At 48.0% G+C, this 17,517-nt stretch overlaps 1 protein-coding gene across 1 annotated transcript in view; it reads right to left on the reverse strand.

Moving 5' to 3' along the window:
• Positions 1–2,662: 2,662 nt before the first annotated feature.
• The window catches only part of Vps53 (VPS53 subunit of GARP complex), a 54,425-nt gene continuing 39,570 nt past the window's right edge, over positions 2,663–17,517 (reverse strand). The window contains exons 8-11 of the mRNA XM_055619537.1: positions 17,102–17,171; positions 4,892–5,029; positions 3,442–3,546; positions 2,663–2,956 (exon numbers count right to left, since the gene is read on the reverse strand). Coding sequence (XP_055475512.1) covers positions 2,786–2,956; positions 3,442–3,546; positions 4,892–5,029; positions 17,102–17,171 — 484 coding nt within the window. The 3' untranslated portion in view covers positions 2,663–2,785. The remainder of the gene's footprint in view (positions 2,957–3,441; positions 3,547–4,891; positions 5,030–17,101; positions 17,172–17,517) is intronic.

The raw sequence follows: 17,517 nt of genomic DNA on the forward strand, positions 1-17,517 counted from the left end.
GTAATATTTTGGGGAAAACCTGGGCCCATCTGAACACATACAGACTAGTTTTTCAATTTTGATTAATCCCTAAGCCAAAATGGCTGAGTATGACAGCCATTTTGAGGTAGGGCAATGCATACTTGTAATGCCAGTAGTTGGGAGTTCAGCCTGGGTTATGAGTTCAAGGTCAGCCTGGACCACATAGTGAGACTCTGTCTTAAAAACAAATGAAAACTACTGAAAAACAAAAGCAACAAATCCACCCAAAACAACCCAACTATGCAGCATTCATCTCACATGAGGCATTACACCTAGTCTAGAGCTATTTAGATTCAATGGGAGGATGTGCTTGGATTATTTACATACACCGTGCCGCTTTACAGAAGAGCCAGAGCGTCTGCATGGGGCGTGTGGTCCTGGAATCAGTCTCCTGTGGATACTGACAGACAACTGTAATCACCTGTGCAGCTCTAAACATATACACAGCAGGCCTCACTGCAGACTAGAGTTAGGTCTCCAGACATCTGCATTTTTCAAAGGGCCCTGGGGGGTTCTAATGCATTCCCCAGGCGAGGAAGAGGCTGTCTCTCCAGAGCACGCTGTATTCAGTCCTCATCAAGAAGACATTTAACATAACTCCCACTGACACCTATCTGCTGGCTCCGAGGTGGTTTCTGACAGTGTAATACATCAAGGAAGGCGCTTCACCGGCTGTGACCACCGGCTGGGAGGAAGGGCGGCCTGACATCTCAGGGCCACCATGGAGCTGGCCTGAAATCCAGCCTCTCGTGAATGAGCCCAAAGAGAAGTGTTAAGAGCTGTGTGACTATGGCAACGATACCCAGGTGTGGGGAGCCCACGGGCTTCCTCAGCTCCCCTGGCTGGGTGGCAGGTGGCGGAATGGGCTGTGCCGTCTCTCCAGCAGAGCAGGGCCACAGGGCAGTAAGAGGAATCGTTGGCTGAGCACCAGCGAGCTTCTGCACCCGTCTGGAGTATGGTGCATCTTGACCAAGGGCTACACATCTTTTTCTCGCCACTTGATTTGTGTTTAGAATTTCAAAATGTTCGATGCATGAGTTATACTGACTAGTGAGAACAGTCTAGACACTGATGAATAAATATGGCTCTAGGGCTGTGTCTAGCCCAGTGGTCAAAAGAATGGAAGAGAGAGAGAGACAGAGAGAGAGGGGGGGGGAGGGAGGGAAGAGACACAGGGCTCAGGATCAAAGCTGAGCATTCTAAGTAGCCAGAAAGATGAAGCCAGCAGTGGTGATGCATGCCCTCAGCACTCAGGGGGGCAAAGGCAGGCAGATCTCTGGGTCTACCAAGTGAGTCCAGGACAGCCAAGGCTACACAGAGAAACCCTGTCTTGAAAAACTTGAAAGACACACACACACACACACACACAGAAAGAGAGAGAGAGAGAGAGAGAGAAAAAGCAAGAAAGAAGGAAGGAACCAGTGAGCCTTCCTGCTGTGATAGTGATGGCACTGGACAGAATGGCTCTAGGATGTGGGACAGATTCAAGGGCCCAGATTTTACCATGCTACTGGCTGACAAGATCAGTACCCATACAAAAGCTGTCACGAAAGGTGGCCTCATGAGGTTGTGGTCATGTAACTGAGCCTTGGTTTCAAGTGAGCCGAGAGAGCAGGGCGACATGCGCCCTGATAAGGTGCCCATTCCCGCGAGGTGGCCTGACTCCCACTGCAGACCTTGATTTCCAGAGCTGGTGGTGTGCAGCATGGGCAGAGCAGGCCTGGGCCTCGCCCTGGGTTGTTCCGGGTGCTGACCTGGTGTGCAAGGTCAGCATCACATTCCTAGTGGCTTTTCTTGGTAGTGGTATAATATGCCGCTGCCGTGCTGCGTGGCCGCCATGTTTCAGGGAGTCTGGAAAACACTCTGCACTTGAAATGTGAGCGAGTGTGGGACGTCAGCTGGTCCTCCTTACTGTCCTCCTTCCCACAGCATCTGCCAAGAAAGCCCTTCCAAGGGCCCTTCTTGGTGTCTCAGAAGACAGTGCCCTCCCTGTCCAGGAGCAAAGTTTTCACGTGTGTTATGTCAACAGGGAGAGCGCCTCACAGACCCTGGCTCCAAGCCAGCTCTAGGTCTGCCTCCACACCATCTCAGGACCCACCATATAAGCAAGAGAAACAGCCGGCACTTCTCTTCTGGAGAGTCCGGACACATGGGAGAATACAGGGTTAACTTGGCCATGTCACGGAAGGCAGCAGATTAAGTCCCAGAAAGCAGCAATTTACATGAAAAAGTGCTAACCCTGGCAAGGTCTTCATTAAGAGGGGCCAGTATCCCACTCAGTCACTGGCCACTTGGTTTACCCAGCCCCCAAGCCAACTGCAGAGACAAGGAGGGAAGAGGCACCCCTGGCTGCAGAGGCTTTGACCTCAAATGCAGAGGGAGGAAAGGGCGAGACCCAGGCTTCCTCAGCCAAGCTGCAGGACTGGCTAGTAGGGCCCAGAGCTGGTGGGGAGGGCTATGTGGTAGGTGACAGGGACAGTGATAACTCAACCGTCACAGGCAGCATGGAGGCAGCAAGTGAACCATAATGACCTTTCACCCTCTGCTGCCCAAGCTTCAGAATGGGAAATAATCTAAAAATGCCTTTTTATAACCCAGGCTTCACTCAGTTTCCCTGCCTGGGATAGAAAATAAGACAGGGTATGGGAGAGATACTTTAATAACCGTCATGTCCTCAGAGGCTTCAAGACTTAGGACCTGGCCATGAGGATGAGCGTGTCCAGAAATGAGTCGCTCAGGGTTCCTGGCAAGGTCTGCATGTTCCTTACAGTCTCTTTTTAATCAGCTTCTCCAGCTTGCGGATGCGTGAGGATTCCTGCTCTGGTGTTGGGGCCATCAGGGACAGTGTGCTGGAACCTTCTGTCCCTGAGGGCGGAGCAGGGAGCCTCTGTCGCAGAAGTTCCAGCATGCTGCTCTGCTCGCTCCTCTTCAGCCCCTGAGAGGAAGGGAGAGAAGGCTGGTCAGGGCTGGCAGGGGAAGAAGCACCTTGTCCTGCAGCCCGCCCAGCCTGGGCGCTGCTGGGCTAACTGCATACTGGCCAGAACCCGAGGACCCTGCAGTTTTTAGGGAACTACTGGTCCTGGGCAGCAGCCAGGAAGATAAAACTGATGAAGGAAAAAGAGGTAACAGGGCAGGAGAAGGAAAAGTGTTGGAAAGAGAAGAGAGAAACGAAAGCGGAAGGCAGGACAACACCCCTGCTCTTCCTTGCAGGGCACCCATCCTCCACTACACAGTGGGTCTCCCTTGGGCAGCGTGGTCCTCAAGATGCTGCAGCAGTCTGTGCGACCAGGCTCAGCCTCCAGGAAAGGCTCCCTGCAATCTGGGATGAAGGCTGAAGCCAGAAACCTGCACTTTGAGGTGGCCCCTTCAGTTCTAAATCCATTCCTTAGGGTGGATGGATGTACATACGAGAGAGCGTACCTTCATATCCAGTATTTTCTGGAAGGTTTCTGTGTTGCAGTCTGTAAGGAGTTTGATATAGTTGTCAACAAATACCACCAATGGTTCATGAGGGGCCATCACCACCTGTCAATGGAGAGACAAGAGGAGGTCTTCAGGCTGGAGGGCAAGGACAGCTTCCTTCCTTGCCAGCTGGTCACAAAGGGAGTCTAGCGCAAGCTGCCCACACACAACAGCAAATCCACATTCAGAAATGCTCTGATGGCTCACTTCAACTTGATGTTCAACTACAGCAGTATTCCCAGGAGCGGCTGAGTTACCCAGGTTGCTTTTTAACAGATGGGTTCCTGGTTCCCCCACGCTGGAGGCTTCTAATTCCACCAGGAAGAGACCATCTGGGAAACTGTTAGTGTCTTCTGCTGGGGTAGTTCATGGCTGGCGGGGTATCCATGTGGGGTACCCTGTCTGTAACTGAGATGGGGCAGAAGCAGAAGGAAGGAATGCCCGTTGATGTTCTCAGAAACAAACATCCCTAACTGGCCTTACTCTTTTGAAGACCTGAAACCTGGAGCCTCGATTCAGCACACTCATTAACTACCAGTTAATACACAGACAGATGGCATCACCACCCTCAGATACATTTCATTTGGTGCTGGAATATGCTGATTTTTCCTCCCCAGTGGGCTGATTTTGTTTTGAATTCCTGAGAATATACCAGAAAGTGGTAAGAAACAGTTCCTTCAAAAGTCCTTTGCAGACATTTCCCACAATGCATCTCTTCTCCCTTGAGCAAGCCAGCTGGGAGGAGAGTCATGAGGCTGTTTGCAGTTTCCTCCAGCACAATCTCTAGGTTTCCCAGGACCCTCACCAGCCCCTGTCCTGAGGTCTAAAGCCAGCGAGCCCCTGCAGCCCTGTTCTCCTGCCCTCATTAGAGTGACTGTGGAAAATGGGTCTGAAGAGCCTGCTCTCATGGGAACAGAGCCTTTGCCTCTCAGCCTGCCAGCCTCTTCCAACAGCCAGGTGGAGACCGGAGGCAGGCGCTGCTCTACCAGTGCAGAGTGCAATCTCTGCTAAATGAGGCTTTAAAAAGCCCATTTGTCAATTAGATTCAGTTACTACAACATCTGTTCAGAGTTCACTTAAAGGTACAAAACACGGGAAGCCAAAGAGCTTCTGGGGAAGGCAGTAAGTGACAGCTGTGCCTGAAACTCCTGCTGAGGGGCAAAGGGGTCCTGGCTTCTCCTGATTTGCCACCTGACTCTCAGCTGGTAGAGCTACTAGACAGAATTCACCTGTCAGAAAGACTTCCCGATCTCTAGGTAACTGGGCTCCGATTTTCACCACCACAAAGTATGGACAATCCTGGGGGCAGTAGAGAGGGTGCTCTGTGTCTGCAAACCCAAAGCTTCCTGGAAGAAGGGTTCTAAGGCAGGACCAGTCCCTCTGGACAGAGTCCCCAGAGAAGACACACCTTGAGGATCATTTCAGCCCGGGTCATGCCTTTCACGACAATCTTGGTGTAACTGGCAGGGGCCTTCCTCACCACCTGAGAGCCAATGGAGGGGAGATCGAGCAGGACCATCTTCAGGGAGTGGGTGTCCAGCAGCAGCTGCAGAGCAAGCAGAGCGTTACAGCCTCCCTGTGCAGCACAGCACCCAGTATGTCCCGCTGAGCAGGCGGGTGGAACTAACTCACTCTGAAACACAACCCTTTCCCATAACAGAAGACTTGGAAAATAGAGCTTTAAAGGAAAAAAATAGCTTCCGCTGTCCAGGAAAAGCTACCTCAAGAAACCACAGTGAAATGTGGGCATGGTTCCTGCCAGCCAGTGTGTGTGGATAAAAACCAAATTTGAATCAGACTGAGTGTATGTAAGGCTTCACACCTGCCCTTTCTAGTATACACATCATTTCCCATCGTGACAGCCTTAAAACATTATGATTTTTAGTGGATACACCACACAGGCGATGTGGGTTTAGGATACAGTCAAGTTCTCCTACTCTACTCACTCCCTAGATTTTATCATTAGTAACAGACCCTGAGGGGTGGGGAAGTCAGTGGTTAACTAGTTTGGTTCCCAGCACCCATAAGGTGACTCTGACCCCAGTTAGGGTGACCCTCTGCCCTCTTCTGACCTCTACAGGCACTAGGCATGCATGCATACCTGCAGATAAAACACTCATACACTCAAAAGAAAAAATAATCTAAAAAAAATCAACAAAACCCAAACAAACCAAACCAAAAACCCAGATGCTGAGGCAGCAGCCTCCTCACTGATTCTGGCTTCATCGCTGGCACGTCCTGAGGGGAGAGCCTCTGGAACAGGCCAGAGGGTAAGCATACTCCAGCGGTTCCCAGGGCATGTCTGAGCCTCCTTCTATCTAGAATGCTCCTGCTTGCATAGCTGCCGGGGTCACAGACATCACAGACTGCACCCTCAGAGTTTTGTAAAAACTATCATAAAAATCTTACTTATTCATTAAGCAAAAAATGTTAACTCATTATTGCTGTATTTTTGATTTCTCTTGATGCTGTTTGATAACATTTTAACCATATTTAATCATATCTCGGCAACAATCCCATTTGTTCTGGTCCTCTTGAATGCCAGTGACTGGAAGGGGATCACCTTTCCTCACGGACCACCAATGGCTAGACATGACGTTAGTGGTTTCTTCGTATGTAGGAGCTTCTTCACATGGACTCTCTGAGGGTCCACCCTTATGAGTTCATTGTTCCCAGTTTTATAGCGGAGTATCAGTGTTCCAGAGGTTTAAAACCAGCCACACATAGTTCAGGATGACCTGGTTAGACGCCTCTGGGCACAGAAATGGGTGACAGGGGCTGGGGGTACAGCAAGAGCATTGCTCAGCTCTTGAGCAATGAATTTGATCCCATGCACTGCAAAAATGAATGACTGAACTAAGAATGAAATGGCTGAAGTCAGTAGAGTATGTCCTGGTCTGTTTAAATGTTTTAAGAGAATATAATCACACGGCTCCAACCAGATCGAGCCAGTAGTGGTATGACAGATCTCTTGGCTACCACTAAACATGGATGGCAGCAGTTAAGACATATTGGACAAGGCCCAATGACTCTCAGACAGCTTTGTAATTACAGCTCGAGGGCAGAGCTATCGTAAGGCCTGACAGCCTGCATCCTTTCCCCTGCACGGTGGACAGGAGAATTAACGACTAAAGACAAATTAGCTAATGAGAGATGCAATCAGCTTAATGGTTGTGGTGATTATCGTTTCAACAATATTAAAAGGGTTTGGGGAATGTTAATGCTCAGTTCAAATAACTAAGAAATATTACTCTCCAAAAGTGGCAAAGCAGGCTACCCTAATGACAGTAATTTCACGAAGGAATGCAACTAGGCAGAAGCCTGAACTCTGTGTGTGTATGTGCACGGGCATGTGCGGGGAGGTCAGAGGACGCCCCGGATGCCGGGTCTCCCTTCCCCCTCACTGGGAAGCAGGGCCTCTGATGTTTTGCCATCGCACTGTGCACCTGGGCCAGGCTAGCTGCCTGGGAACTGCAGGGTTAGGCTTTCCGGATCTCCTCTCCTGCCGGGAGTGCTGGGCTTAGAGGTGTAGACTACTCTGCCCACCTCTATGTGGATTTTGTCTGTTTTAACCCAGGTCCTTCACGCTGCAGCGGCAAGTGCTTGTATCCTCTGAGCCATCTCTCCAGCCCCCAGATCCCAAACTTTCTAAGTTATTCAACTTCGGGGCAGCTAAGTAATCTCCCGACTTTCATTTCAGCAGGCCATTTGAGGTCAAGTGTGAGGGGTGTGTGCAAGTTTATGTGCACGAGCTCATGTGACTGTGTGTGAGGAGGCCAGAGGCCAGCCCAGGGTAGTTTCCTGCTGTTCTCCACCTTATCTGACAGGTTCTTTCACCGGACCTGGAGCTCCTGATGGGCTGGACGGGCTGGCTAGCAGGTCTCCGGGGTCTGTCTGTGTGTTCCCACCCCTAGCACTGGGCCTACAGGCATGCTAGCTTTTTATGTAGGTTCTGAGGATCCCAACTCAGGTTAACCTATCAGCTCCAAGATGAATTCTAACTACCACAGCGTCTGCCTTTTGGAAAGGCCATGAGTTCACGGAAGTGTGCTCAGTATCTGAGAGAACAGCACAGAATGCCCAGGCCCAAGGTCAGCATACTCCCCAAGATCCCATGGAATTTATTTTGCTTCCCACACACTGCTAAAGAACAAGTGTGCTGGGTCCAAGACCTGTGGGGAGCTGAGGTGAGAGGGCCGCTTGAACTCAGGAGTTCCAGGCCACCCTGGGTGAAACAGCAAGACTCTATCTCAAAGAAAAAGAATATTTATGTGTAATTCTACATAGATTAGAATCCAGGATATGAAAAAGAAAAATTTTTAACTTTTTTTTTTTTTTTTTTTTTGAGACATGGTCTCTCTATGTAATTCTCTCTGGCTGGCCTGGAACTCACTATAGAGACCAGGCTGGCTTCAAACTTACTTAAATCTGCCTGACTCTGACTCCCAAGTACTAGGATTAGAGGCATTTGCCACCATGGCTAAAGAGTAATTTTACGACTTATTTGTGTGTGTGTGTGTGTGCCCACAAGGCTGGAGGAACATCGGATTATCTGGAGCTGGAGTTCTCGGTGGTTCTGAGCTGCCTGACATGGGTGCTGGGAGCCAAACCCAGTGCTCTGAACTGCAGAGGTGCCTCTCAACAGCTCAAAACTTTCAAACTTTTTAGAAGCGAACACAGAGATTGTTTTTATTGCTTGTGGCTAGAAAAGAATGCCAAATATGGGAAAGATTGAAAAATACACTACTGCAGTTCTATGAGACTCACAGTAAAACACAGACACAACCAGCCGTGGGGCAGTGCTGCGCTGACAAGGAGATGGGGGCACAGAGAGACTCTGGACGACCGGGGCTGGGTGTGGGGTGTGGTTTAGTGCAGGGTGTTTGCTGAGCACGCACAGGGCCCTGGGTTCCGACACCAGCGCCATGCACACAAAAAGTGCTGGCACTAACTCATGGGCAGAGTGAATTAGTTCGAGCTCTTTGAGGGGAATGCAGGAGTGTTTTCTTACTTTAACTTCCACACAGCTCATCAGGCATGGTGCTGTGTACTCATCACAGCCCTTGGCAGGCAGAGACAGGAGGACTGTGGCAAGTGTGAGGCCAGCCTGGGCGATCTACAACTTCCAGGATAGCACCGGGGCTGCACACAGAGACCGTTTCGAAACAAACAACAAAGGTAACTATGGCGCACATCTTCTGCTTACATCACGGGGGACGTTCTTGGCTGTCATGTTAACTTTTTGGTTGTTACAACCAAATGCCTATCCTCAAGAGATGGAAGGTTTGTTTTGATGCATAATCTTCGAGTAAGTAATGTCTAAGGTTGCTTGGCCTGCCGTGCTTCAACAGAACATAATAGTGGCGGAGGTTTCTTCATCTCATCGCAGAGAAGTAGCAAGAAGGCCATGATAAGATACAGCCTTCAGTGGCATGGCCCCCAGTGACGCGCTTCCTCCAACTAGCCCATGCCTCCTAAGCTCTCCAGAACCTTTCACAGCAGTGTGACCAGCTAGGGACTAATAAGCATTTAGCACAGAAGCCAAGGTGACGTTCATATTCAGCTCATAACTCTTGTGTTAAAAGAACTTTCTTGTATCCACTCTTTGCAAAAGCAAGGACTGGAAACAACTCAGTCCATAAAACAAGAATGAATAAACAAATGATAGCATATTTATACAATAGGAAATGATTCTGAAGCTAAAATGAGTGAACACAAATAACATATCAACACAAATAAATCTCAAGAAAATGTTAAGTAGTAGGAAAGGCAAGAGAGGAAATGACATGTATAGTACAATTTATATAAAGCTTAGAAATAAGAGAAACAATCCATGTATCATTTGGGAATATATACATGTATACATGTACAGAACACTTAAACACATATGGCAACCTAGAAACCTAAGTCAGAATAGTGTTCCCTTCTGGGCATGGGGCACGGCATGAGGGAAGGGTGGGGATCTACAGGGGGCTTCAGCAAGAACGGTAATGACCTACTTCAAATTTGCAGAGATGTAGAGCAAATGTGGGAACATGGTACGAACTTCACTGACTGACAATCTTAATTATCAAATTAAAAAGTATTTTAATTAAAAAATAAACCTTTTGATTTATTTTCTATACATTTTTTTAACAAGAAAGATTCTTTCTTTTTATTTTCTTAAAGCATGCCTTTTGAGGACTGGCAAAACCTCAACTTCATCTTCAACACCATCTACAGACAGAGCCTTGTCTGTCAAAATCAAAGGTGTGGCCTAGCATTTATCTACTGGGATGAAAATCTATTTCAAACATCTGGGAATGCTTGCTAGCTTTTCTACTTCCCAGACATGTATTAAATGCATAAATAATTGAATAGACTTAGGTGAAAGAGTTTTGAATGAGCCAGCCAGACAGCTTAAGGAGGTATGACACGCTCATCCTGGCCAGTCACAGGAAAATCCCATCTTGCTAGACAGCTGAGGAGATGGGAACGCAAGCTTGCTATTATGGGAAGCAGTGTCACCAGGCAAGGTGGGAACTAGTGCGATGGGAAGATAAGGGTCCCACTGCTCACCTCTACCTGCTTGCTTCAGTTTGAAAACTGACTGCGGTCCATCTGCTTAAGCACGAGGCACTGGGCAAGAAGTGGCCACAGCTACATTTATTGTCACCTCAGAGGTGACTTTGGGGGCTCTGCAGACTGGCCAAGCAGCTATGCCTCAGGGAGATCCTTACCCTGTAAAGGAAACTTTCATAAGGAGCCCCTTACTGATTGGTTGATCGACTGAGGCAAGGTCTTACCCTGTAGCCTAGGCTCGGCTTCAAGGTCCCCATCTTCCCACTCAGCCTCCTGAAATTCACCAGGCCTGGCTAAAAGGGCCCCCTAGTGTTGTGCAGATTCTTCTGTAGAATCCTAGTATAGTTTTGATAAGATCTGTTTCAAGGAAGTCAACGTTTTCTGCTGCTGCCAAAAATGGGTTTGTTTTCTTGAGATGTGTTCCTGGTCTGTTGCCCAAGTTAGCACCGATTTTGTGATCATTCTGCCTGAGTGGTCCAATTAGCTGGAATTATAGCTGCATGCCACCACACTCAGCTACAAATGGTTTCATTCAAATTTTCCATTTCCAAGGGTGGGAGAGATGGCTCAGCAGTTAGGAATACTTGTTGCTCTTGCAGAGGACCTGGGTTCAATTCCCAGTACCTACATGGTAGCTCACAACCATCTGTAACTCCAGTTCTAGGAGATCCAACATCCCTTTCTGGCCTCTGTGGGCATCAGGCATGCATGTGATACACAAACATGTCGGTGAAACAGCCGCACACATAAAACAATAAAAATAAGAGTGGCTGCCTGCTGACTGTAAAGAGAAAAGTGTTTATCTGGTAGTGTGGAGGCTGCGCTGTGGGCTTGGCAAGTGCTCACGTGCTCTACCGCTCAGCTCCAAACCCAAGGGCCACATTTGTAATGTGGGCCTTAGTTCCAGCAGCCTTTCTAAATGTATTTAAAAATGTTTTTTTTTTTTTTTTTTTTTTTGAGACAGAGTCTCTGTATGTAGTCCTGCTGTTCGGAAGCTTCCGATGTAAACCACAGACCAGCCTTGAAATCACAGGGATCCACCTGTCTTTGCCTCCTGAGGGCTGAGATAAAAGATGTACACCACCATGCCTAGCAAAGATTTTTACTCATTCTCTCTCTCTCTCTCTGTGAGCGCCCCTGGAGGCAATTAAGAGATATGGGATCCACTGAATATGGAGTTAAAGGTGATTTGTGAGCTGCCATGTGGGTGCTGGGAACTGAACTCCAGTCCTCTATGACAGCAATATGCACTCTTAACCACGGAGCCATTTTAACTATTTTTTAAAGTTCTTTTAAATACTTTTTACTGTCCTACTCAGGGTTTTAAAGGCAAACGGGCAATAAAGGATAGAAATAGTGATATCCGATACTAGATTTGTGAGGGGGAGAGTTCTGTGTCTGGCCTTGTCTGTACTCTTCCCTTGGCTGGTTCTAGGCAGTGCTGCTCACTTCCGTGCTGTGAGCGCTCCTTGGGGTGTAGCAGGGCTTGGCTCTTCCTGTGTGTCACGAAGGGAGGGCCTTTATGACTGAGTGACCGGAGAGTGGCACTCTCTGTAGGCAGGAAGGATAGAGGGTCTGAGCTTGCTCACAAGGCAAACATGAGTGCACAGCAGGGGAGAAGCAGCTCTTCAGAAAGATGGTTTGCTGTGCAGAAGGGCAAGAGGCAGCTGCCGGGGAGGAGCAGCCATGTGCATACAAGAGAGGAGGGGGACACGCAAATACAACTCTCATCATGGTTTTTCTGCATAGATCTGGCTGTCCTGGAACTCATGCTATAGACCAGACTGGCCTCGAACTCGGAGATCAGCCAGCCTCTGTGTCCCAAGTGCTGAGAGCAAAGGCATGCGCCACCACTGTCCAGCTCCCTATTATAATTCTTAACTGTAACTTTGACAAATGTTTATAACATGTAACATTTATCTTTCAAAAAACTTTTGAGGTAGCATCTTGTATACCCCAAGCTAGCCTCAGACTCACTACTTAGCCAAGGATAATCTTGAACCCCAAGTCTCCTGTCTCTACCTCTAGACAGCTAGAATTATGAGAATTTGTTACCATGCGTGAATTATCACTTTAAAAAATCTTTATCAACTCAACAATCATCCTATTTTTACTTTGACAAAGTTTAAAATTTTACTATTAAACGAACAATACATTTTTATAATTTATTTGTTTGTTTGTTTATTTATTTAGTTATATGGATAGGGTCTCACTATACATCTCTGGCTGGTCCAGAACTCACTATGCAGTCAAGGCATGCATAGATACACAGAGCTCTGTGTGCCCCTATCTCTCTAGTGCTGGAATCAAAGGTCTGTACCACCATGCCTTGCCTCTTTAAGAAGTATTTATCGTGTGTGTGTGTGTGTGTGTGTGTGTGTGTGTGTGTGTGTGTGTGTAAGAGGTAAGAGGAGCCATCTGAGTCCCTGAATCTGGAGTCTTAGATGGTTGTGTGTGCCGTGTCGGTGCTGGGAACTGAACCTGGGTTCTCTGGAAGAGCAGACAGTGCTCTTAACCACTGATAAGTCTCTCCAGCCCCTTTCCTTTTAATGAAGAACCCTGCTATCTAAAGGCTGATAGTGCCCGAGAATAACCATCTCACTCTCGTCTTCCAGCTGTGATGACACACACTAGACCATGGTGGCTGTGCGGTCTGTACTTTCATACCCGCTCATGTCAGGCATGGCAGTGCACACTTCGAAGCTCAGCACCTGGGTGGCAGAGGCAGGAGCAGACGGGTTTCTGCGAGTTTGAGGCCAGCCAGTTTGAGGTTGTAGAGCAATGTGATGGTCTGGGAGGCGCTCTGGAGAGCGCTGTTTCAGTACTCTTATTTGAGTAGGACACAGAGCACAGAGCACACAGGCACTGTCTGTGAACAGCAGAGTGATGAGTGGACTGAGTCTTTTCCCAACACCACACGGTGCTGTTTTCTCTAGAGTACGTTTAGGCAAATGGATTTTATTTCTGCTGTGTGTTCAGTCATAGATGACCTCAGTTGCAAGACTAATTAATGACCCTGCAAATCCCAGAAGGTCCTCTGAAAATCACAGACTAGCAAGGAGCGTTACAATTCAGGAATGGTTCAACTCCATGTGCCCTTGCAATTGCTCATGAGGGCTCTGGGGCCTGAAGAGAAATAACTCACTGTATGTACTAATCACGATGAGAATAAGGAGCAGCAAAGGGCTTCCTCTTTTATTTTTCACATCAGTATTCAAGCCTAATCTCAACTCCACATCCAGCACATCCGGCGAGAAGGGGCACAGCTGAGATGAGCACAGCGTCGCTTTCAATTCTACAGCTCTAGTCAGAGCTTGGGTTAGCACCATGACGCCAAGCAGAGTGTGTCAGAATGTTTCTACCCACTCTCTACTAACTCTATTAACTCTCATTTTAAAATTGATTTATCATACTATTTATTTGTGTGTGTGAGAGAGCGAGGGAGGAAGGGGGAGAGAGAAAGGAAGAAGGAGGTAAGGAGATGGAGTGAAAGAGAGAGAGAATGCTTTTGTCTGCCCATGGAGACCAGAAGAGCTCGTTAGATTCATGGAGCTGGAAATACTGTGGGTTATGAACTGAACTTGGACCTGAATCCTCTATAAGAGCAGCAACTGCTCTTACCTGCTGGGCCATCTCTCTAGCTCCTCTGATAACTCTTTAATTCCTTGAACCCTGTTGCCTAAGTGAACAGGCCTCTAACTACATCATGGCTTGGATTTCAGAGTCCAGATGCCAGGGCCAACCTTACGCAGATAAACCTGAACTCCACATGGGGACCATTCAAGGGCCCCACTGCCCTTCATTCCTCCTGGAAGCCTTTACAGGCTGGGTCTATGGAGAGCCACCTCTTATTACTCATGGTCTTTGCATGGGGTCTAAGAAATGAAAGTTAGTTGTAGAAGATGGGCTTTTCACTGTCATCTAAAAGCAGTGAACACTGGCCAAACAGATCCTGTTCCTGAGACATCACCCTGGGGTCTGACTGGACTCTGCTCATATTCTGTTCTGTTATTTGAGACAGAGTCATACTACATAGCCCACAGTGGCCTTGAATTTACAATCCTCTGCTTCCTGAGTGTGCTGGGGTGGCAGGTGTGCCCCCACCCTCCACTGACTAACCCTGTGTATAAAAGAGGCAAACATTCCTGAGCTAGGACTTATGTGACAACATCCAACCTCTCATGGCTGTTAGACACCACACCAGTCTTAAGAGACCCGAGCAAAGCTACAAACACAGATGTCCCCATGAGTCAGCTTTGGACCCCAGGGCCTGGTCAAGTCTGAAGACGGAAATGTAACTGAGAACTCTAGGGCCACCCCACACAGACCTCCGTCACTGCATGCCCTCAGGCGGCACACGGCAATGAGGTGAGCAGGGTAAGTGCCTGGCCAACATGCACTAGTGAACTGGGGCCGGCGTGTGGGCGCCACTCTGCCGCTTCCGACGGAGAGAGCAACTGCTGCGCCCCGGCATGCCGGGTCAGGGTTTCAGAACACTGACTGCTGCAGTCAGGCCCAGCTGCTGTCTAAGTCCCACAGCCTCTCAGGGAGCTTTCCAAGACAACATTTTTCACTCTGGCTAGAGCCGGTCAGGCAGACGGCGGAGGACAAGCACTGACTAGAAGTTTTTATGCAGGCTGCATGTAGAAGAGGTGTTAGGAAGGATGAGCAATGAAACAGAAACAAGGTCATGCCCAGGTCTTGAGAAGCTTACAGTGAGCAGGAGCTGGGGCTAATGAGGGCTGGCTGTGTGCCAGACATGTGTCTTATTTATGGGCACTGGCTTTGATTTTTACTATTTTTGTTTTATTTTATTTTGACGTGAGATCTAGCCATGTAGCCCATGCTGGCCTCAAACTTACAACTCTATTTCAGCTTCCCCAAGTGCTGGGGTTACTGGAGTACGCCACCATGCATGGCTGTTTTGTTTCATCCTCACAGAGACTTATGAAGTGGCACCAAGCACTCCTATTTCAGAGACAAGGAAATGGAGGTCCTGCAAAATAACTTGTCTATGGACAAACAGATGCAATGTTGTGGGCACAGACCCCAAGCTCGGCTCATGTCGTCCCAGAGCTCATGACCTGAGTGCTCACAGAGAGGACAAAATCACACTGCACTTAGATTAAGAGGCCTTGCTGTTCACAGATGTTCCTGTCCGCCTTTGACACTTCATGAGTGACTGCAAGGAACTCCAGTACGTGCCAACTAACAATCTTATTGAGTTGGGGCAGGGCAGGGGTGTGTGTCAACACAGCCCAGGAGTTACCAGGACAAGGCACTGAGCTGGGAGAGAGTTGAGCCTCTACTGCATTGCCTCATTTGGTACAGAACAGGATCTATGGAAATGAATTATATAATCTTACATGTTGTCTAAATGTTCACAGATAGAGGTCTAGGGAAGACCATTTTAATGACTGTGAATTGCTCTTGATTTGACAGTTTACACCTTAAGTGATATTTTCAGGGAGTGAAAGAATTTTTTGTTCCTTTCTGTATGTGTGTGCGTGTGCATGTGTGTGAGGAGGCTGAGGTGGACACTGGGTGTCTTCCTCAATTCTCTCCACCTTTGTTCCTGAGATAGGGTCTTGTTGATTTAGCGACACTGACTGGCCAGAACCAGATCCTCTTGTTTCCACCTCCACATTGCTGGGGTTAGAGGTACACACTACCACCCTCGTTTGTTTTGTAAATTTGCTTTTATTTATGTGGATGGTTGTGTGCCTGCTTGTCTGTTTGCATGCCATGTGTGTGCAGTTCCTGTGAAGGACAGAAGAGGGCTTCGGATCCCCCTGGAAGGGAGTTACGGATGGCTGTGAACTGTCTAGTGTGGGTTTTAGAACCAGAATCTAGGTTTTCTGCAAGAGTAGGAAGTGATCTTAACTACTAAGCCATCCCTCTAGTCCTTATTCTTGGATTTTTATGTGGGTAATTTTTAAAGGGTGCAAATTCAGATTCACACCCTTGATCCGACTAGCTTTTGTTAACTTGACACAAACTAGAGTTACCTGGGATGAGGCTAATCTCAACTGAGGAACTGTCTCCATCAGACCGGCCTATGGGCATGTCTGTGGGGAATTTTCTTGATTATTGATTGGTGTGGGAGGGCCCAGACCATTGTGGGTGGTGTCATTCCTAGACTGGTGGTCCTGAGTTCTATAAGAAAGAGATCAAGCTGAGCAAGCAAGCCATAGAGAGAAGCCAGCAAACAGCTTTCTCCATGGCCTCTGTTTCAGTTCCTGCCTTGAATTCCTGCCTTAGCTTCCCTTGATGATGAGCTGTGACCTGTAAGCCAAATAAACCCTTCCTTACTCAAGTTGCTTTTGGTTAGTGCTTATCAGAGTGATCTTTCTAACCTCTGTTTTTATTTTCAAAATCACTCAAAGTGTTCCCTGAGTTCAAACTGCCCAAATCCCAGAGAGTCTGACTAGGTGGGAGACAAAGAGAAATGACTTTGTTATAGTACATAACTCATCAGGGTTCAGGTGAAATGACCTAAGTCTTTTTGTTTCCTTAGGATGGGGTCTCACTATATACTGTATGTTGGCCTTGAATCCTACTGTCAAAATCCTATGTCTTAGCCTCCTGTGTGCTGGGATTACAGGCATGTGCCATCATGCTCCAGCCGAGAATTCAGATGAGGAGAGGAGCCCATTCAAGGACTTACTGGGGAGGTGAGCTCCGGCTCTCGCTACTTGCTCTCTCAGGTGTTCTTGGACTAGCCACACTGAGAGCCTCTGTTATACTCAGAACACAGCCTCCTGTCCCTCCAACATCAGCCCTCACAGAAAGCTGAGGCCTTCACTCCTCAAGTCCCTAAGACAGTTTCCCCGACCTTGCTCTGTACTTTCTGTACATCAGACTTGGGCTGTGATAATCTAATTGCTCTGAGATCAGGCTGGGCTACAATATGAGAACCATCTTAAAAAACAAAACAAAGAAGCAAAAAGAGTGGCCGGGTGACTGTCCTTCCCTACACCAAGGAAACCAGCCACGGTCTCTTCACACTGGATCTACCTGAGAATGTATGGTGGATCAGTGACAAAGTTCCCCTTACCTGCTCTGCTCCCACCATGCTGATTGGCTTGCACTTGAAGAGATGGGTGATGAATTTGGGAATGAACGAGCTGTGGATAAACAGTGACAAGTTAGGTTTATTCTCTTCGTAGTAACGAGCTGCAGAAACTTCTAAAAGCTCTACTCCCTTTCATGAGGAAACCAAGAATCAAGGTGGATACTAGTGTCCCCTACACTGCCATTCCCCATCTTTTCTTTCCTTCCAACTTTAGCTCCAGCTCTGTTTGGGATGGATAGTCTTGGGATTTTGGGGGAAAGCTTATCCCATCTTAAACTACAGAGGTGACTTCTTTTTGTTTATGGTGTTGGGATAGAACCCAGGTTCTGGTATATGCCAGGCCACTACCACTGAGCCACACTCCAGTCCTACAGAAGTCAGTTCTCCTGGGCTTCAGC

Source organism: Psammomys obesus, unplaced genomic scaffold (genome assembly GCF_907164565.1).
Source record: "Psammomys obesus unplaced genomic scaffold, mPsaObe1.curated_primary_1811, whole genome shotgun sequence".
Taxonomy (NCBI): domain Eukaryota; kingdom Metazoa; phylum Chordata; class Mammalia; order Rodentia; family Muridae; genus Psammomys; species Psammomys obesus.